Here is a 22,817-nt window from a genome sequence, read left to right as displayed (position 1 = left end):
ATCTATCTAATGCTATCAATAATAAAAAGCTAATATACATGTATTCACTTATTCAAATAAATATGTATGGATTCTTTCATCCACTTATTGGCACTTACTATGTGCCAGACACTCTTCCAGGCACTGCAGATTCAGCGGTGAACAAAGGAGGCAAAGCCCTGCCTCATGGAGCTTACCTATTCCTACATGATTCAATAACAGATAATAATGATCTCATGAAAGAAAGCACACATAGGATAAGAAATAGAGGGTGGTGGGAAGGGAGTGGGTGCTAATTTAGGTAGGAATGTCAGGGAAGCCCTTTCTGAGCAGAGTCCAGAATAAAGTGTAAAAGTGTGGGCATGAATCATGCAAAGACATCCAGAAAAGCATTCCAGGCAAAGGGAAGAGCAATACTTCTTATATTCTGCCAGACCCTACACTGAAAGCTTTGTACCAATTATCTCATTTAATCCTCACAAACCCCCTGAGGGTAAGTGTCATTATTTCCTCATTTCGCTGCTAAGCATTTGAACCTTGAAGTAACTTGCTTAGGAGCACCCGGTTTTCTAATGAGGGAGGCATGAGTTAAACTCAGCCTTCTGGCTCTGAAATAATATCCCCACCTCAGCTACTAAACAGTTCCATGCCTTGGTCAGTCTGCAACAACCTCCTTGCCAGCATTTTTAACACAAGGTTTAGAGAATGGCTGATTGCTGAGAAACAACATCTGCAAAGCCTGCATCACCAATGGGGCCACAGGGATAGGGCGTTTAAATGGTTGGGTCTCCAGGTTCACCAGATACTGCACTCTAATAACTGCTGGAGTCTCTTGCTCCTATGACTCTCCTTCAGCTTTGTTAGAGGCCGTGGGACCAGCATCCCAGGCTCTTCCTGCAGACACCCAAGAAATTCCCACATGACATCAGTTTAAGCCAAGCAAGAATTTTCCATCCCTCCATTGCATTATTTGTAGGAAATGGCTTTATTGTTTTTCTGTATGCAAAGATAATATAGGCTTATTGCAAAAACTATTTAGAAATAGAAAAAATAAAATCACCACCATTGAGAGATAACTAATAAAAAGCCTACCATTAAGAGATAACTACTAAACATCCTGATATCAGAATTCATGTAATGTGTAATGTGTCCCTTTACCATGGACATTAAGGCTGTTTCCAGTTTTTTAGAATTACAACATTTTTATGAGTATTATGTTGTGTGTGTGTGTGTGTGTGTGTGTATACATATATATACATATATATACATATATATATGTATATATATAGATCTTTATGCCCTCAGACACTGATTTTTCTTTAGAACGAATTAGTAACAGTGCAATATTTGAGCATTCATTTTGAGGTCCTTGCTATAAACTGCCAAATATCCCCAAAGAAAAAGTGTAGCATTACTTACACTGCCCCTTTCAGTGCCCAAAAGTGCCTTTTCTCCTGCATTCTCAGTAATACCTCCAACTTTTCACTTCCTTCCTTTTGAAGCTTCTATCACCACAAAAACAAGGATACAGCCTCTGTCCTAGTTGAATGTCCCCCCACAGAGCCTTCGCTAGCCCCAGCCTGAGCAAAGAAGACAGAGAGGAGAGTGTGTCATCCCTCAGCTCCCCCTTGGCCTTGGGGGCTGGTCCCCTCAGAGGGTTTATTCAGAGGCTGAGGGTACACTGAAGACAGCAGACATCACTGTGTTCTCAGCTTGGAAGACTGCCTCACTCTCACACCCTTTTATTTCTTTATATATTCCTCCATCAGCTCCTGCCCTTCCAGTTATCATCTATACTTGGAGACTCTTAGCTCAGGACTCTTCTTTGAGCCCAGACTCATGTATTCAGCATTCTCTAGATATTAATTCCACTTGTATGACTCACAGACATCTCAGACTCAGCAGCCCAAAACCAAGCTCTTCATCTCCTCTTGCCCTCTGCACACCCCTTGCCATCTTCCCCTTCCTCTAATGTGTCCTGCTCACTCAGTAGCTCCTTCTTACTCCCAGGAGTCAGAGGTCCAGAGCCTAGGGGCTTTCCCTCATGCCCCTCACTCATTCTCTACCCCACAGCCCATCAATCAGTCATGAAGGCCCATCAATTCAGTGTCTCAAATATCTCTACTATCTACCCCTTTTCACCCCTTCCACAACCAGGACCCCAGTCCAAGCCAATAGGTGACTGTAATTATCTGTATGTGGGGATTTATTGAATAGGAAAGAAAAGAAGGAAAATAGCATTTCCAAAACATTTGTATATGCCTGATGCTGGGATCTTGTTAATGCTCATTAGATATACAATAAACCCATGGAATAGAAAATATTACCATTTCACAGATGAGGAAACTGAGGCCCAGAGAGGTTAATCTGCCCAAGATTCCATACCAGGGAGAGTATTTGGAGCCTTATGTGTGATGCTTGCTCTACCATTCTATAGCAAGAGTGAAGCTAGGGGGCTGGTTCAGTGGCTCTTGTAGTGGTTTGAGTAAGAGGGAACTCTCCTCAATGGTAAGCTCCTTGAGGATAAAGAGTGAGTGTGAATCACTTTGTGTATCTCATAGGGTTTAGCTCAGGGCCTGATCAAGTCCTGCCTCTGTCATTTATCAGAGACAGGAGAGTTTAGCAGTTAAGGGAATGAACTCTGGAACTGGACTGTCTGGATTCAAACCCCAGCTCTGCTAATTACTGGCTATGGAACCTTGAGCAAGTTACTTACTCTTTTTGTAGTGGGCTAAACAGTGGCCCCCAAAAAGATATGTCCATGCCCTCCTAAATCCTGTGCATGTGAATTTATTTGAAAGAGCCTTTGCAGATCTAATTAACTAAAGGATCTCAAGATGAGAAGGTCATCCTGGATTAACCAGGTGGGCCCCAATTCTAGTGACACAGAGGAGAGACAGAAAAGGGCCACGTGAAGAAGGAGGTAGAGTGAGGCAGTCACAAGCTGAGGCGCTGCAGCAGCCACCAGATGCTAGAAGAGACAAGAAGCAGAATCTCCCCTAAAGCCTCTGGAGTGAGTGTGGCTCTGCTAATACCTTGATTTCAAACTTTTTCCCTCCAGAGCCATGAGCACATTTCTGTTGCTTTAAACCACAAAGTTTATGGTCATTTGTTATGGAGGCCATAGCAAATGAATATATTTGGTCAATGAAAAGAGTCAAACTCTGTAAAATATTTGAAGGGATTTATTCTGAGCCAAACATGAGTGACCAATGGCCCAAACATTAGTGACCAATGGCCCATGACACATCCTTCAGGAAAACCTGAGAACATGAGCCCAAGGTGGTCAGGCTACAACATTTTAGGGAGACATAAGACATTAATCAATACATGTAAGATATACATCTTATCTTATTGGTTCAGTCTGGAAAGACGAGGCAACTGGAAGTGGGGTAGGGGGCATTTAGGTCATAGATAGATTCAAAAACTTTCTGGTTGGCAATGGGTTGAAACAGTATTGTCTAAAGACTTGGAATAAATAGAAAAGAATGCCTGGATTAAGATACGGGGTTGGTGAGGCCAAGGTTTTATGCAGATGAAGCGTCCAGGTAGCAGGCGTCAAAGAAAAGATGACACATGTTTCTTATCAGATTTAAAGAGTCTTAAAGTCTGTGTTGATGTTAATGCTGGTCAGCTGGGCCTGAATTCCAACAGGGAGGAGGGTATAATGAGGCATGTCTGACTCTCCCTTCCTAAACTAGTTTTCTTAGGTTAAGTTTGGAATACCCTTGGCCAAGGGGAGGAATCCATTCAGATGGTCAGGGGGGCTTAGAATTTCATTTTTTGGTTTACAATTCTGTATACCTCAATTTTCTCATCCATATGTAAGCTTATAATACTTACCTTGCAGAGCTGTCAAGAGAATTAAGTGAATCAATATACATAAGGCACTTTACAGCAGTAGCTGTCACATAATCAGTGATTTCAAAGTAGTGTTTATTATGACCCTTTAATAGCTGTGTGACCTTAGTTATTTTTGAGCCTGTGGTCTTTTTCCCTGTGAACAAGTAATAACAAAAATACTTAGCCTAACTATAGTATCTCAAAATGAGAGTTTGCTTCTTTCACTTAAAAATGGTCAAACAATTCCTTCAAGCTTCTTCTGTCCTAGGAACTGCTAACATTCAGGTGTCAAACCTCACTGAAGACAACTTACAACCCACCAAAGGCAGTGATTGAAAAGATACCACGTGCCCTTGACCCCACAAAATGCTCTGGCCGGGACATTAGGTGCTAGGGGATGTGAGTCCTTTTCTCTTTCGCCTGGCTGCCACCTGGTGTGGCTGGGGGAGGGAGATGAGAAGTGGAGATAGGGGTGAAGTGAGGGGCAGATGGCCTCTGGCTAATAACTGAGCTGGGTCATTTGTAATGATGACAAGGCATTACCCAAGAGATGAAGCAAAGGTGTATAATTAATACACAAGCAGTCCTTAAATCTCTCTCTGAAACCCTCCCTCCATTCCTTCCCTTGCTAATGAAGTCAGAGACAGGGTAAAAGCCTGTAATTACACTTGAAGTAATTAGAACGTTGTGAAATAGAAAGCTTAAGATGGGAAGCCCAAACTAATAGAATACCTATTGCTCTTGTTATTCTGACTCAGCCTGCCTAGGGTGGTGCTTTTGTAGGTCTCCACTGGGGAGCTGAAGACTGTACTGAATTTGCATAAAATGTAGACACGCATGCACATCACCCTTTGTTTCCCCAGAGTGACCAAGAAAGCATCAGCATTGTGCCTTCCTCAGTTTCTACAACTTTTTCCTATTAATGAAAGTCCAAATCAGCAGAACAGATTAATTTAAAAGCCCTTCCAAAGATATTTAAAAATCTGAGCATTTTGTATTCAAACTGTTTTTCTACATGCAATTCTCCCTTTCTAGCTCAGTGCTTCTCAACATCAGTGTGCCTGCAGAGCACCTGAGGGTCTCCTTAAAATGCAGATTTGGATTCAGTGGGTCTGGGGTGGGGCTGAGATTCTGCATTCCTAACAAGCTCCCCAGCCTTGCTGCTGCTATTGGAGGGGACGGGATGGGGGAGTGGTACACAATGCGAGTAGCAAGGATAAAGTCCTTCTTGGTTCCACAAGTGACTTCACTGGCCTCCTACCACAGCAATGATTCCAAACTTCTTATGTAGAGCTTGAAAAATGAATAAAAATTTTCGATTGAAGGGAGAGAAGAGAAAGTGAGGAGGAAGCGTGGAGGAAGAAGGGAAAAGTGGGCGGGAAGGGAGGAGGGGAGGGAGGGAGGGAGGGAGAGAATGTGTGTGAGTGCGTGTATGCACATGATCCAGTGTCTCTTCTTATAAGGACACCAGTCCTATCAGATTGGGGCCCTATCCTTATGACCTCATTTGACCTTAATTATCTCCTTAAAGGTTTTATCTCCAAATACAGTGACTCTGGGGGTTACAGCTTCAATATGGGATACACGATTTCATCCATAACACTAACTGACCTTAGATGAACTCCTTGATTTCTCTAAGACTTGATTCCTTCATCCCAATTGCTTAGAGACAAGAAAGAGTTTGATCATTAAATGACAAGAAATGAATTCATCTAATTAGCATTAAGTGTTCCACATATCATCTGTCACAGAATAAGTGTCTTGGTTGTGTTCCTCCAGACATTGTCAAGCATTGGAGGCTAAGTAGATTATTCGTGAGGTGAAGGAAACAGCAGGAGAGAAAAAGAGAAATGAGATAGCAAAGAGAAAACAGTCAATAAAATAAAGAGTGCATTAGCTAACAAATCACCACTGGGAGAAACTGGAGCTTCATTTCACTGGGACAAGTCAGGCACCCATGTTGAACAAACACCCAGTGTCAGCCCTCACTACTGAGGGAAAAGAGCCGAGATATTTATGTACCAATGAACCATCAGTCGCTGGTTGAGATCTGCTCCCAAGGGATGCCTACCTCCCCACTTCCATCTTGCTGTGCTTGTGGATGGTAGCCATGGATACCAGAGGAAACTTTCAGGCAAAGAGATGCCTGAATTGGCTGTTGGAAGTCCTACAAGCTCTGCAAGAGGGAGGCCTGGGCAGTTCTGGGCAGGTTTACCTTGCCTGCTATACAGTGAGACCAGGAAACCTTAGTTCTCTGTAATGATTGGTCCTAGTAATTGTACTAGTAGTTTGCAAAACACTAGAGAGACTCCTGTACCAAAGAATTCTAGGGCCAAACAAGTGTAAGAGTGCTTGTTTCATGGGATTCACAACTAAAGCTCTGCTGAAGTCTGTAGTTGAAATGTTCAACTTTGTATAATCCTATAATTTCCAAACTTATTTACACAAACACTTTTTCATATAATATGTATTTACCTTTTAAGGAATAAAAGTTGTGTAATGCATGTTTTGGGGCTCTCAAATTAAGGCTAGTAGAGATTTCACTACATTGTAAGATGTTTTTAATCTGTTTCTCTTCACCATTGTAGCCTGTGAACAGTAACTGCTACCTAGAAAGTATTCAATAAATATTTGTCATTGTAACTATTTTAAAGAATATCAAAAAATAATTCTGAAAATATTTTCAATAAAAGCAGCCTCATGAAAAATGACCATCTAGTTCCCAAAATGACTGTTTTGAAAGACTTTGGAATAAAGTTCAGCTGAATATAAACTTGTTGAAATACCAGTTTTTTATTCTCCTTGCTTTGTTCCCATTCACTTAATGAAACTGCATTTTTCTAAAATTGAAGACCCATGCTGTTAGAAGGCATTGTCCACTCTATTAGAGAAGAAGCACTTCTTCCCAGATCCATGTGTGGATGCAGATAAGAAGCCTAATGGTACTAAGGTCTCTCTGGTCCAACCTTGCTAAAAAGAGTATTTCAACTTCTATTTCCTCCCTCTACACGTCACCCTTTGTTGAATACCAAGGTTTGCAGCTGTGACCCCATCATAGGGTGTAAAGAATCAAATTAAGGAACTTTTGACAGATGCATCCCTTTTAACCTTGATGTCAGGCACAATTTGCTATTTGTTGGCCTCAAATGTCAGCTGAAGCCAGGGTGAGCGTCCTTGTGAGTCTGACTTTCTCATCTTCTGTCAAGACCTAAAGCGTTTTTGAGCTGGGTGCAGTTGCTACAGCTGCAACAAAGTATACATGATAAGTGGGATTTGCAACAAATAGGCTTTCCTCTACAGGTCACTGCTGCAGCTGGGCTTCCCTGCTATTTTTGCCCAACTGTCCTGAGAATGGCAACATCAATGGAAACTCATTGCTTGACCACCATTATTCCAATGAAAAATTTGAAACCCTGATTATTACTCATTCCTTGGAGCTGAGACAGAAACCTCGAGGCTGTAAAACAAGTTCTTTTTCTTTTTTTTCTTTTTCAGTTAACCACTTGTTATACTCAAATGCCCATTTCCTAAGAAGGGATATTTCCTGGGAAATTGCTTATCTTCTTAGCATTTGCAAAAGGCAAAAGCTGGCATGTAGTAGCATTTTCTTCATCCCCTGCAAATGGAAACATTGGTATTTCTAGATAAGTTAAGAATGAGGAGAGAGAACTATGGCCATCCAGGTTCTCTTGGGATAAGTTTCCTTTACTCTTCCTTGAATAAAGATAATGTGAATCTTGTGAGATACTGTCTGTAAAAAATGGTCTACCCACACCTGCTAATGCAATGAGTGGGCTATTATAGTGCTGAGATGGTTGTTGGGGTCTCCTGACGTCAGGGGAGTAGGTGACCAACGTGGATGAAACACAATGACAATGGACATTAGTATTTCTGAGACCAGATTTGTTTGGGAAATGGGATATGTTGCCTTTCTTTAGTCAGATGTTGACCTGGCTACTGCTTACAGATGACCCTTGTTTTGTCATTTACACATGTGTCTTCCCCACTTCCCTTGCTGGAAAAAAACCTGCAGAGAAACTGAACTCCATGAGGTTAGACATTGCGTCCGATTTTACTTACCACCCTATTCTTAGTGCCTACCACCAAGTCTAGCATACAGTGGGGGCCAAATCAATATTTGTAGAATGAATAAAGCATCTGCAAGATAATATGTACTTTTTAAGTGGGAGTTTCCGTTGCTACATTGCTATCATTGTTGTCATCATCATCACAATCATGATCATGATCATCGTCATCACCAGGTGACATTTTTACAGAAATATTTTCTCTTCAGATTATAGCAGACTGAACATCAAGATCCTTAAATCTGCTTGTCCTAGGGAAGTTCTCTGGACTTCTTGCATTTGGCACTAGTAGTGACTTGGTATTTTCATTGCTGTAACACAGAGACAAAAATATATGAAGATTTCAAAGAATGAGTTTACCTCCTGGCCTTTCATGGTGATCTCCTTTCCTGTCTTTGTGTGAATAATATATGTACAGTATCATTGCTCTGCTGATAAAAAATTACTTCAAAACTTGAGAGCTTAAAAACCCAAACATTTATTATCTCAGTTGCTGTATGTCAGGGATCAGGGTACAGCTTTTCTGGGTCCTCTTCATATATTTTTGTCTCTGTGTGACAGCAATGAAAACACCAAGTCTCCACTAGTGCCAAATGCAAGCGTCTCTCATGAAGCTGCATTCAAGGTGCAGTTATCTCAAGGCTCAACTTAGAGGAGAATCTTCTTGCAGGTTTATGCTCCTGGCTCTTAGCCAGAAACTTCAGTTTCTTGCTACATGGGTCTGCCTATAGGGCTACTGACAATCTGTCAGCTAGCTTCCTCCAGAGTAAAGGCTCTGAGAGAGAGAAAGAATGAGAGATAGTGGTAAGATATAAGATATCATCTCATATAAGATATAAGAGATAAGAAATCACAGTCATTTTGTAACCTATTCTCAGAAGTGATATCCCATCACTTTTGTATATTCTATTTTTTAGAAGCAAGTCCACTGGGTCCATCCCACACTTGAGGAGAGAATATTACACAATACCATGAATATTACAAAGCTAGGATCATTGTGGACCATGTTAAATAGAAGCTTCCAGCCACAATGGATGATGTTGTTCCCTGTAAGCATAAGTGTAGCTTTAACTTGGTTCTTTTCACCCTTTTCTTCTTTGAGAATCATGGGTTGCCAAACAATCATCGCTTCAATGCCTTGTCAAACTTCTCTTTCAAAAAAGGAAGAAAGAGGAAAAACAGAATGGGGCAAGTTCTGCTAGGAATAGCTTTCAATATGACGATGATTTTAGTTGTCATTGCACAGGTGCATTGGCATTGAATCATGAAGAGAACCCCAATTACTCCTATTAGCTTGTTTGAGCATCAGTTTTCTGATGACTTACTTTATGGCTTCCTAATGAATATATTAAAACTAGAACTCTAGAGGTTATACTTAGCCCTTTAGTTCCTTTCCCTCCCTGCACCCCATCTCCCACTTTGCCTGGAGGCTTAATGATATATTTGAGATCATTTTGAAACTTCATCTGCTTTGTCTCAACATACATGTTCAAAGTTGTCTAATTTTAATGTAAATCCTTCATCAACAATTAAGCCACCTCCCAATTGACTGCATTATCTGTAATTATTCTTCACTCACTAACTCTCTCATATCACAAACCATAAGAAGAAAGAGAAAAGGGAATAACCTATATTAGGAGAGGCTCACTGACAAACCTTGAAATATAAATTGACATGAATGTGAATGCAGAGTTTTGTAAAAAAAAATTTTTTAAATAGATCTGCAGTTAAATGACTAGTATCTCTACCTTTTGTTTCCGTTTGTGCAGATTGTTTCCCAGAGAAAGCTATCCAAATCCTTGCTGAAGCATGGGAACACAGCAGGGAAATCGTCCATCACGGTAAGCAAGCCCTCCCTAAGCAGCTGTCTGCCCGAGTGGAGAGCCTGGGCGGACTGGCCAGCCAAAACCGGACACTTGGGAAGCAGACTTTCTGACACTGGGAGTTGGCGCCACAGCTACTGAACTATTGAAATCACTCCCTTATTTTTCTTTCTTTCTGTTTTCTGACAATACAATTTTGATCCTTCTAACTCTAGGAAAAATAAATAAGGAAAGGCATTTGAAAGTAAGGTTATTTAATTCTAGTAAGCACTTCTGCAATTGCAAGATAGATTTTAGTGGAGGAGAAAGATGTCGTTTTTGAGCACAGTGAGATTATGGAATTGTTTAGCATTTTCACACCATCAAAGCTCCAAAGCTACCTGTCCTTGTCTCTCATTTCTTTTGAGAATTCAAATTTTGCTTTGATAGCATTTTCTTCAAGGTTTGGTTTGTTGCCTAAGAAACAAAGAGCTCAGCATTTAACACTCCTCTTTGATATAATAGTTTGGAGGTTTACTGTGTGATTCAGTAGCCACTAGCCACATGTGGTTATTTAAATTTTAATAAAACTATTTAAAATTAAAGTAAATATTCAGTTCCTTAATCACACTGGCCACATATCCAGTACTCAATAGTTACAAGTGGTTAGCAGCTACCATATGGGACAGTGTAGAATATAAAACATTTCTATAATTGCAGAATGTTCTATCGGGTAATGCGAGACGTATTTCTAAATAAGAGCTTGCATTTTCAAATGGAATGCCTGGTATTGGAAACTTTGACATCTTCTGTTAGAGACCTTGAAAAAGGTAGAGAATGTGGTCCAACCATTTGGATGTATGGAGCAAAACACAAACAAACAAACAAACAAACAAAGACAAGCAAAAGAAACAAGGTAGAAAAAACTACAAGGAAATTCTGAATTTCTAGAGAGGCAAATGGCCAGGAAGCAAACCTCTTGAGTTCTTTTGAACATTCCTTTTTAAGTAGAGAGAAACCAATTTTTTTTTTGAGATGGTGTCTCGCCCTGTCACCCAGGCTGGAGTGCAATGGCACAATCTTGGCTCACTACAACCTCCACCTCCCGGGTTCAAATGATTCTCCTGCCTCAGCCTCCCAAATAGCTGGGATTACAGGCACCTGCCACCACACCCAGCTAATTTTTGTAGTTTTAGTAGAGATGGGGTTTCACTATGTTGGCCAGGCTGATCTCCAACTCCTGACCTTGTGATCCACCTGCCTTGGCTTCCCAAAGTGCTGGGATTACAGATATGAGCCACCACACCCAGCCCTGAATTTTTTTTTTTTTTTTTTTTAAGCACAGGAAAAAATTCAAAAGAGCTATCAGTGAAAGTCGTGGCCATTCTCACAAGAACTTACCTTAGTTTATCACTTGAATATTTTAAATGACACTGTCGTGTTAAAACTTTTTCTTGACTGCCATCTTCAATCCTGAATCAAAGTGTTCTTTGAAGACACTGATGGTGCTCTGAAAAGCCGTGGACCCACGGGTTCACTCCCAAAGCCCACAAACCCAGTAGATCCAGGTATGAATTTGCTATGGTTCTTTCTCAAAAGAACAAAATCTCATCTTGCCATATTTTCTCTGAGATATCCTGAGATTTTCTTTCTCCACACATCCCAGAAAAGTTTGATCTTTTTCTTAATTTTAAGTATTTAAATACTCCTCAACTTTGGGTCTTTAGATCAAAACATTGGCTTTAGTAGCTTCTAGAAAACACTTGAAAAGGTACATGAAATTTTCTAGGTCTATGCAGTTGGGGAAAATCACAACTTTCATCAGTTCTCCAAAGGTGTCTGTGACCACAAAATACTTAAGGGTCAGTAATCAAATGAAATATAAGAGGCGTTAAGGTGGTAAGGGGCAAAAGAGGACCAAATGAAAAATACAAATATGATAGTTATTGGGTTATCAACCAGTTCTGGAATTTTTTCTATATGCCTGGACTCACGTTATCTACTCTCAGTTGTTCATACATTTTTGGGTCTATCTGTCTTAAGGCAGCCATCTTAGCTTTAAGATTAAGTGTAAATAACTTAAACTTTCCAAAATATTTGGAATACTACCAGTGCCTATTGAGAGCATATGGACCCAACTCATAATGGAATTGTTGAGCCCAGATAGAAAAGAGGTAAAATTGAATTAATAGTATCTTGACATAAGCAATTTGATAAGTGTATCCATGTGCTGTGGCCACAGAATACATGGTAAATCCTAGCATTATTTATAAAGGTTTTAACTTGTCTGCAACTTGACTGGCTTCTAGATTTTTGTTGTTTTTGCTGTCATTTTTTTTCTCCTAACTTTCTCCACCGATTTCTGCTCCAAGGCTTTGTTGAGAGTCACTAACTATTAAGTACTGGAAAATGACCTGTTGTGAGAAAGCCTTTTGGACAATAATTTCTTCACCTATGCAAAAATCTGTGTCAGGAATGGTCTGTACTTGGGTGTTAGGGCTTAGATCTTTACATATACACACATCTTCATCTCAGAAAACCCAGGGACGGTCTTCTGAAAAATAAGAATTAGAAAAATTTGACATGGAAACTAGTTTATTCCACCATTTCTTGTTGGTCTCACTCAAAACAGTAAAGAAATATTGCTGTTTATCCTTCTCGATAATTTACCAAAGGGAGACATTGTAGTTAGTTATAGAAATACTATCCAATGCCATGTGACTTTCAAAGAAAGAAACTCTTCCAAACTGCTCTTCTATTTCTTCCTCCAGCTTGGGTCCCACCTCTTATGTTCTCATGCTCAGCATAAATGGTGTCTAGTTATTCACCATAGTCCATTCCAGGGAGTTCCGTTGAATGCCTAGAATTGCTGTGCTATAGACACTAGGGCTGTGGAAAAACTCCTTGCCCAACATTTGTCTTTGTTGAGTTTTGAACCAAACAGGAACTAAATTTGCTCATGGGTTCTGGAGCTAAGGAGTTCACCCTCTACTGCAGCTGATGTGTGCTTTTTTCCTTTAGGTGATTGCTGAAGAATTGTCTGGCAATGACGACTACGTTGAGCTTGCATTCAATGCACGGAAATTGGATGACAAGGTAAAGTGTTTGGCATTAGCCTTATTGAAGGAAGTAATAAAGCTAGCACACAGTTTAATCAGATTTCTCCCTGCAGCTATTTTTCCCTTTCCACCCACATTATCAAACAGATCCAAAAATGCAGAGAGGTCTACAAAGTAAGGTTTCCCCCACATTAAGAAGCGATTTATGAGAAGGGGAAGGGACTATAATTAAAACAGGACAATTCTATGACACTAAGACTTTCCAAATGCCACAGGTGAGATGTGCACAGGTAAATATGATTTAACCCCATTTCTAGGGACGTTCTAAGGGAGAGGAGAAGATGCAAAATGGGAGAAAAATGACATTTATTAAGCACCTGTGTTTGCCAAGTACAGGTTTAAGAGCTTTTCATGTGGTATCACATTTATTCATTTGTACAATTCCTATTTATTGGGTATTAATACTCAGCCCATTTATGCATTCACTCATTCACTCTTTTATTTGTTAATTTGTTCACTCATTCATCATTCATTTTCCTAACCTTTTTTGGGTGCTTGTTATGCATGAGGTGGTGGGAAAAAAAGATATATCAAAAATAGGCATTCCACTCTCACATCTGCAACCTGGAATTCATCACTGAAGTAAAACATACATCTAAAAAACAAATGGTATAGTAATACTATATCCATAATAGAATGTGATAAGTGATATATAATAGTGTGTCCTGGTAAGGCCAACTTATTCTACCTGGGGACATCAGGAAATACTTTATCTTTATAAACTAATTATATTTGGATTTTAAAAGTGTCTTGAGTAGCTTATGTGAAACCATCACAGACTGTTACATTTTTAACATTAGCATGAACTAGGTGCTGGGAACTGCAGTGTGTATTGATGTCAGTTGGGAGCAAGCTTTTAACTTCACCTTTTCACAACTGTTATGCTCCTTCTCCTTCATCATCTCCCCAGATTTCAGAAGAACTCACAAAACTTTGTAGTATCTTCCCTGGTGCTATTATAAGCCATTGGCTCAGTGTATAGCAGTTTTAAGTTACCTGCTTAATGGCTTATAATGGTTTCTCTACATTTAGTAGGCTCTTGAGTGCCTCTAATTTGTCGTCTGATTTATGTTAAAGTAAAAGGGGTTTGGAGGTTTGTTGGACCAGTTGGGTTTGAAGTGTTTGAGCAGTTTCCCTTTAGTCAAATGAACACTTGCTCATAGAACTGAAAGAGCCACCCGCAGCACTTAAAATGGCTCTAAATGGCTATTCCCACCATTGGCCGTACTGATTGTCCAGGGCCCTGGTCATTGCTGAGCCTCATTGCCCCAGTGCTGGAGACCCTAGTTCCTTCATAATGTGGCTGTATCTTGTCCAGATCCTTAGTAATTCAGAGAACAAATCAGAGGCCTTTGCTCCAGTTTGGACTCAAGGTAAATGGTCGTCTCAGATGGAAAGAGGGCAAAGTTGTAAAATGGAGGAGTAAGATGATACCATAAAGATCATTTCACACAACCTCTTCAGGAAATGAGGGCTCAGCAAGGTATGATGATTTACCCAAAGACACAATACTACTGCTCTGGTTTTCTACTGCTGCACGGTAAACCACCTCAAATCTAGCAACCTAAATGAAGAACTATTCCATTATAGCTAATGATTTTGAGGGTCAGAAATTCAATCAGGGTTCAATTGAGCAGTTCTGCTGTCTGTGATGTTGATGCAAGCCAATCAGTGGTACTCGGCTGGTGGATGAGCTTGTCTGGAGGGTCTACACTAGCTCTACTCACATGCCTGGCACATGAGATGGCTGAATGGCTGGGCTTAGCTCGAACAGTCTACCAGAGTGCCCACATGGTGGTCCTGGAGTAGTCACACTTCCTTTAGAGTATCTGGCTTCTTCCAGAAAGAGCATCTCAAGAGAATAAGGGAGACACTCCATAGCCTTTTCTTACCCCTTCCTGACCTTGGAAGTCATGCGTCATTCACTTCTGCTGCATTCTTTTGGTTGCAAGCGAGTCATGAGGCCAGTCCAGATTCTAGGACTCCACATTGTGTTAGGGCAGTGGCAAAATCATACTGTAGAAAAAGCATGTGGACTATGAACTTGCGGTGGTCATGTTTACAAAATGCAATCTATCACAAAATTTTTATGATAGAAATAGAATAAAATAATACAATTATTTCATGTCACAGCTGGAAAAATAGTTCCCAGATGCTCTCAAGGAGGACCCTTTTCTAGCTTTTAGCGTTAAACAATTTTATAACTACCTACATGTTAGCAGTTAAAACTTACTGTATCTAGCTAAACTTATTGTATGACTAAAAGTCACTATAAAATAAATAATGCTCCTAATTTTTTATTGTGTTAATGAATATCATGAAAGTAACTAGTTTCTACATACATTTAAAAACTGAAGTATGAATATATAGGAAAAATATGCTATATCCAATTCAGACAGTGGTTGTAGGATGCCTGGATCTCCAGTCTCTTGGCAGTAACCCTGGTAGCCCCCAGGAGTCCACATACTTTAGGTAGAAAGCCACTGTCTAATCCAACTGCCTTATTTTATAGGTGAAAAATCTGAGGTTCAGAGATGTGATATGACTTACTGAAAGCCACATAGGCACACACACACAAAAATCAGTGCAACAGAGGGACTCAATCAGATTGCCTGACAAAATCGAAGTCTTTTGGAGCAGAGAGTTAATGAATAATAGGTGTTTGGTCTCAGAATATGGAAGACTTGGAAATGTTTTCATGTGTTTCAGGGAAGCAGGAAGCCAGGAAGAGGGGAGGTAAGAGGGGAGGTCAGGCAGCAGTCCTCCAAGTAAGATGCATGGTCCCAATACCTTTGCAGGGGAACCCATGAAGTCAATGACATTTTCATAATAATGCTAAGACATAATTTTATTTATTCACTCTCATTCTCTCATACATGTAAAGTGGAGTTTTCCAGAGGCTACATGATGCCTAATATCACAACAGCATAAATATGAGGATTCTGCTGCATTCTATTAAGCTAATCATTAAATTGGTTTGCAAAAATGTAAACTAATACCATTCTCACTATTTTTTAAGTTTGGAAAACATAATTATAATAATTATTTCCATTAAAATACTATTTTTGTTATGATGTAGTAGGTTTATTTTCTTATTTTTTAAACAATGTAACAAATATTTTAACAATTTAACAGCTTTATAATATGGCAAATATTAATACATACAACAAAACAAAAGCTCTTTGGGATCCCCAATAATTTTTAAGAATGTAAAGGGGTCTTAAGACCAGAAGTTTGAGAACCCCTGTTATAGGGTATATGGAAAAGCACTAAGTACTTTTGCAAACCACAGTGACAGAGAAATGCACCTTTCTTTTTGACAGAAATAGCCATTTTTAACTTGTTTTCAACAGACTAGCAATCACCTCCTCACTCTTCAATGAGAGCGAGTACATAAAATAGCTTAGGTTTGTGATAAATAACTTATTTATCTAATGTTAATGCAATTCACTTAGTAGAGAAAGGGACTTTCTTACTCATAAAGCACATTTGTTACATTAGCAACTAGTTGGCAATTAATCTAACAAGTAAGTAGAGGCAGAAATGTAATAATCACTTTAGAACATTCCAGCTGACAAAGGATTCGTTCTCTTCCCATTCTCGAGAAAGTACTCATATTGGTGCATTGGAACTAATTCCCACCCTGGTGGTCTCCACATATGTGGTAGTAATCATTATAGACTGCATTTTCCGTGTTCCCGTGACGCTAGTTTGATGGGGTGCAATATAAGTAAACAAATCTGTCTCTAAAGTAGAGGTTGGCAGACTTTTTAATAAAGGGCTAGATGATAAATATTTTAGGTTTTGCAGGACACATGATCTCTGTCCCCACTACTCAACTCTGCCTTTGAAGCATGAAAACAACCATAGACAATACAAAAATGAATGAGTGTGGCAGTGTTCCAATAAAACTTTATTCACAAAAACAAAGCTGGATTTGGCTCATGTGCCATAGTTTGCTGACCCCCACTCTAAAACAATGTAAAATCTCTACCTGCTGTGATGTGATTTTACTATGTTTAAGTATGCCTGCTTGAAACTGTAATCTGTTCTGCATTAATGATAGAAAATTATAATTATTGAGCATCTATTGTGCACCAAGTATCAGGTGTCTAACTTACATTATCTCCAAAACTCATAAGCATATTCCCAAAAGTTAGTATCTTTATTTCCATTTTACAGATAAAGCATACTCAGATCAGACATTTCCCAGAGTCACAAAATTAGTAAGCTATACAGCCTGGATATGCCTGCATCTTTCAGATAATTTATTCTAGGTCCAATATTTCATTTTCAAGATCACTGTCATGGATATGCACTGATTCCTAATTGCCTATCACCCTGTCACTTAGCTAAATTTCTTTTATATTGAACTAAAAAAGCAGAATAATATGGTCTCTGTGTTATTAAAGAAATTTACCACAGCACAACTTCAGTAAAACAGTCAATTCATTCATCTTTATTGAACTGAACTGTCCCAATGGCCATCTTAGTGCTAATAATCAAGTTTAAAAAGCTGAAAATTCCAAGTTAAAGTGACCACACAATTAGACCCAGAATTGTTGTTTTGAAGCTGTGAATTTCTGAATGTACACTTGAGATTTTGAGGAGCGTATGAATTATTTCATTTCCATGAATCAGATGCCTTCTTAATAGTAATCATCTCTGATATTTGTATAGTTTTTTACAAAATGCCTTCATGAATTTTTTTCTTCTATTGATAATCATCATAGCAGCCAACTTTTTTTAATATTTCAACTTTCATTTCAGATTCAGGGGCTACAGGTGCAGGTTTGTTACATGAGTATATTGCATGACACTGAGGTTTGGAGTATAATTGTTCTCATTACCCAGGTAGTAAGCATAGGACCCAATAGGTAGTTTTTCAGCCCTTGCTCCCTTCCCTCTCTCACTGCTCCAGTAGTCACCATTGTCCACTGTTCCCATCTTTATGTCCATGTGTACCCAATGTTTAGCTCTCAGAAGTGAGAACATGTGGTATTTGATTTTCTGTTGCTGTGCTAATTCCCTTAGGATAATGGCCTTCAGCTGCATCCAGTGTGTTACAGAAAACATTATTTTGTTTTATGGCTGTGTAGTATTCTATGGTATATAAGTGCCAAATTTTCTTTATTCAATTCACTGTTGATTGGCACCTAGATTGATGATATGCCTTTGCTATTATGAATAGTGCTTTGATGAACATACAAGTGCATGTGTCTTTTTGGCAAAATGATTTCTTTTCCTTTGGGTATATACCAGTAATAGGATGGCTGAGTTGAATGGTAGTTCTGTTTTAAGTTCTTTAAGAAATCTCCAAACTGCTTTCCACAGTGACTGAACTAATTTACGTTCCCACAAACAGTATATAAGTGTTTCCTTTTCCCCATAGCCTCACCAATATCTGTTATTTTTTAAAGTTTTAGTAATAGGTATTCTGACTGGTGTGAGATGGTATCTCATTGTGGTTTTGATTGGCATTTCTGTCACAATCAGTGACATTGGGCATTTTTTCATATGTATGTTGACCACTTGCAGGTTGTCTTTTGAGAAGTGTCTGCTCATGTCCTTTGCCCAATTTTTAACAGGGTTCTTTATTTGTTTATTTTTGATTATTGAATTGTTTAAGTTCCTTATAGATTCTGAATATTAGATCTTTGCCAGAGGAATAGTTTGATAATATTTTCTCCCACTCTATTGACCACTTGTTACTCTGTTAATAGCTTTTTTTCTAACTGTGCAGAGGCTCTTTCGTTTAATTAGGTCCCACTTGTCAATATTTTTTGTTGCAATTTGTTTTTGTTGCTTTTGAGGACTTACATAAATTCTTTGCCAAGGCCAACATCCAGAATGATATTTCATATGTTCTCTTCTAGGATTTATATAATTTGAGGTCTTACGTTTAAAGCTTTATTCAATCTTGAATTAATTTTTGTATATGGTGAAATGTAAGGGTCCAGTTTCATTCTTCTGCATATTGCTAGCCAGTTATCCCAGCATTATTTATTGAATAGGGAGTCCTTTCTTCATTTCTTATTTTTGTCAACTTTGTCAAAGAAGAGATGGCTGTAGGTATGTGGCTTTTTTTCTGGATTATCCTGTTCCACTGGTCTTATGTGTCTGTTTTTGTCCCGGTACCATGCTTCTTTGGTTATTGTAGCCTTATAGTATAGTTTGAAGTTGGGTAATGTGATGCCTCTGGCTGTTCTTTTTGCTTAGGAATACTTTGGTGATTCAGGCTTTTTCTTGTTCTATATGAATTTTACAATAGCTTTTTCTAATTCTGTGAAAAACTATGTTTATAGTTTGATAAAAGTAGCATTGAATCTATAGATTGCTTTTGGCAGTATGGCCATTTTAACAATATTGATTCTTCTGATTCATAAGCATGGAATGTTTTTCCATTTGTTTGTGTCATCTATGATTTCTTTCACCAGTGTTTTGTAGTTCTCCTTGTAGAGATCTTTTACCTCTTTGGTTAGATGTATTCGTAGGCATTTCATTTTTTCTAGCTATTATAAATGGGATTGTGTTCTTGATGGAGCTCTCACTTTGCCTAGAAATGCTACTGATTTTTGCACATTGACTTTGTATTCTGAAACTTTGCTGAATATCAGTTCTAGGAGTCTTTCGCCATAGTCTTTACGGTTTTCTAGATATAGAATTATATCATCAACAAAGACAGACAGTTTGGCTTCTTTTTCTATTTGGATGTCTTTTATTTCTTTCTCATGCCCGAGTGCTCTGGTGAGGACTTTTAGTACTATATTGAACAGGAATGGTGAGAGTCGACATGTTTGTCTTGTTTCTGCTCTTAAGCAGAATGCTTCCAGCTTTTGCCCATTCAGTATGATGTTGGCTGTGGGTTTGTCATAGATGGCTCTTATTATTTTCAGGTATGTTCCTTCGCTGCCTAGTTTGTTGAGGGTTTTTATCATGAAGGGATTTGGATTTTCTCAAAACCTTTTTTCTACATCTATTGAAATGATCATATGGTTTTTGATATGTGTATGTTGAACCAACCTTGCTTCCCAGGAATAAAGCATACTTGATTGTAATAGCTTAAATTTTGTTGTGCCACTGGATTTGGGTTGCTACTATTTTGTTGGGGATTTTTGCAGCTAACATTTTTTCAGTCCTCACCATGTACCAGGCACTGGACTCAACACTTGCCATGCACCAGCTCCTCTAATTCTCCTACGTCACTATCAGGCAAAGGGTGATACTCCTTCCATTATGAATGGCAAACTAAGCCTTGGAGAAATTAAATATTTTGTCCACAGTTATTCAGATTATATGTGGTAGAGTTGAGATTTGAAAGCAGTGCTAAAGCCAGTATGCTGCATATAGATTTTCAGCTACCTGAAGACAGAGGCCGTACCTGACCTTTCTTTCATTGACTTTTTAGTATGCCCTCCTGACAATAACTTCGTGCCTAATTCATTCATGGTATTTAAAAAGAATGTGAAATACAATAGAAAAAGCATTGTAATATATAACATGTAAAATAAACATACAACAAGCAAAAGAAATAGGGAACTAAGTTGTATATAGATCATGCTTGCAAATTTTTTTAAAAGAAAGAAAGAAAAGTCTATGAAGAGTCTAGAAACAGACTTGCCAAAATTCTATTGATGGTTATGGAATTATGGGTTCAATTATGGGTTCTTTTTTCCTTCTTTTTATTTTTGTCATCTGTTTTCTATATTTTTCATTTTTAAATAAAAGTGATGGTAACAAAAGTTTTAAATTAACAGTAAAGAGGGAAAAATAAGAAAGTTCTTACATTGTGGTTAGCAGTTTTAAAGTATGAATCATAAAAACATCCCCCGAGGGACCAACGATCTATTTAAAGAGGCAAAGCATGAAGCTACAAGAGGAGCCCAGGGGCACATAGGAACAAGCTACTGTAGCCCACATCCATAGGGAGAGGGAGAAGAGGGGGAGGTTTTGATTTTTTAAGATGCATGTAGAAACAGAAACCAGCCTAAGGACAAACGTCTTAAGTAAATGCATAGAGGTGGGAATCAGCTAGAAGTGCGTCTGAGAGAGAAATGGGCCATTTCGGGGGAGAGGCAATGTTTGAAGGGCAAGATTATGACAAAAACCACCATTTTGACAAGATGAAGGCTGTGGCAATCTGATACCTTCAGAAATAGAGTAGTAGGGGATGTTCCAGACTCTGGGTGTTGTGGAGCATGGTGTTTGGTTCCTGGCTGCATGGGAAGGAAAACACAGGGGAAGATACTTATTTACACTTCTCATCTCCTCTTTCTAAGATATCCTACAAAGTTTCTAGACTGACATTCTTCACTGCAGAGCCAACTATATTACTTTTCCACTCAAAATCCTTCAATAATTCCCGCTGCCTCTCCAGGCCAGTGCAAAGACTTCGCATGAGCATATAAGGCCCTTCACTTCATGGGGCCAACTTTGCCAGAATTGTCTCCAATTCCTCCCCTATGCTTCCTTAGGCTATAGTCTCATTAAATTACTTGGGGTATCCTCCTCTATGTCTGTTAAAAATTCATCAACTTCCCTCCCTTCCCTCAATACTCCTTGTACCTTCATTCATTAATTCATTCGCTCATTTACTCATTTATACCTAGCTGTGGGTTATATTTATTTGTATACTTTTCTTACCAGCAACCTAGATGGTACTTTGGAAGACAGAGATCAGGTTCTATCTGTCCTTATATCTCAACATCAAGCACAAAACTCTGTGATCAGTATATGTCCTACAAACGTTTTGCTGAGCTGAAGACTAGGATGACTGGTAAAGACATTGATAGTAAGGAAAAATTTAGAAGTAGAGACCAAATGAAGGAAAATAATGAGTTTGACTCTGGCTTGCTCAACTTTTAGGAATAATAAATGACTTTTAAGGCAAATATGGATTTAATTCTACTTTGCTAAAGTCTAGATTTCTGGAAAAAAATTACCTGGTGAAATCATAATAAAAGTGTGATGGTGAGGAATAAGGTTTTTGCTCAGACAGCCTCCTATTCTATACCAGGTATCCATTCACTTATTTATATATTTATTCATTCATTCAATAAGCAGTATATACTACTAAAATCTAGACACTATGGAAAATGCTGGGGAAATAGTAGAAATATGAAGGAAAATAAAGCTTCTCCTCTTTGAGAATTTATAATCTACTGGGGGTAAAAATCAAGTTTTTAAAAGTTTTTAAAAGAGATTTCCAACAATGAAGCATTTATTTATTTTACATCATTCTCTCACTAAAAACAAATATAAACACTAGAAAAGACACAAGAGACATGTATTTGAGAGTCCTGAGGCAGTGTAGATTTGAGGGGCCAAGAAACTGGACAGAAGAGAAACCCAGGGAGGTGCTTAAGACATTCTGTGCAGATTTTCCACTCAAGGGAATTCCTCAAGGCTGATTCCTAAAATAGTGTGGATAGAAAGGCTGGGAAGCCTAGTTTAAAAAAATAGCTACTAAGAAACAGAAACTGAGTAGAGCTTTTGGTGGTCTCATGGGACTGGGGAGAAAAACTGAAGTTCAGGGCTATTGAGAGAGCAAGGGATAAAGACACATAGATGCATCAGAGAAGAGAAGTAGTCCAACCGTCTGAGTGGCTTATCATCTCAAGGCATTCACTAATTAGCAAAAGCAGCATAGAGAGAAACTGAACAAAAACCTAGAGCTAAGAAATTATGAAAATAAACGGAGCATTTGAGGCTCTCACAAATAAAAATTGGCATTGAAGACTTGTCAAGGAAGAACACCCCTCGTGAACACAGGTTTTTAGTTAGGATCCTTTAAGGACTATACCCAAGGAGTAAAGGGAATCAGAAATAGATTGGGGCCTTAAAGACATTTGAAGAAACTCAGCCTCTAAATAGCTTAATCCTAATTGGATTCAGGAGACTTCTCCCATTATAATCACTTGCTAGAAGCTAAAGACTCATGTAAAAACCTTCATAATCTTCATTACACATTGTCTACTATTTAATAAAAA

At 38.7% G+C, this 22,817-nt stretch overlaps 1 protein-coding gene across 3 annotated transcripts in view; it reads left to right on the top strand.

Annotated features, from left to right (window-relative positions):
• CPNE4 (copine 4) overlaps positions 1-22,817 on the top strand; it is a 505,143-nt gene that overhangs the window by 328,039 nt on the left and 154,287 nt on the right. For all 3 annotated transcript variants that reach the window (XM_050777959.1, XM_050777962.1, XM_050777971.1), the window contains exons 4-5: positions 9,677-9,748; positions 12,731-12,805. In XM_050777959.1, the coding sequence (XP_050633916.1) occupies positions 9,677-9,748; positions 12,731-12,805 (147 nt within the window). The remainder of the gene's footprint in view (positions 1-9,676; positions 9,749-12,730; positions 12,806-22,817) is intronic.

Source organism: Macaca thibetana, chromosome 2, assembly GCF_024542745.1.
Source record: "Macaca thibetana thibetana isolate TM-01 chromosome 2, ASM2454274v1, whole genome shotgun sequence".
Classification (NCBI taxonomy): domain Eukaryota; kingdom Metazoa; phylum Chordata; class Mammalia; order Primates; family Cercopithecidae; genus Macaca; species Macaca thibetana.
The sequence above is the reverse complement of the archived record's forward strand: the minus strand, read 5'-3'. Positions and strand labels throughout refer to the sequence as shown.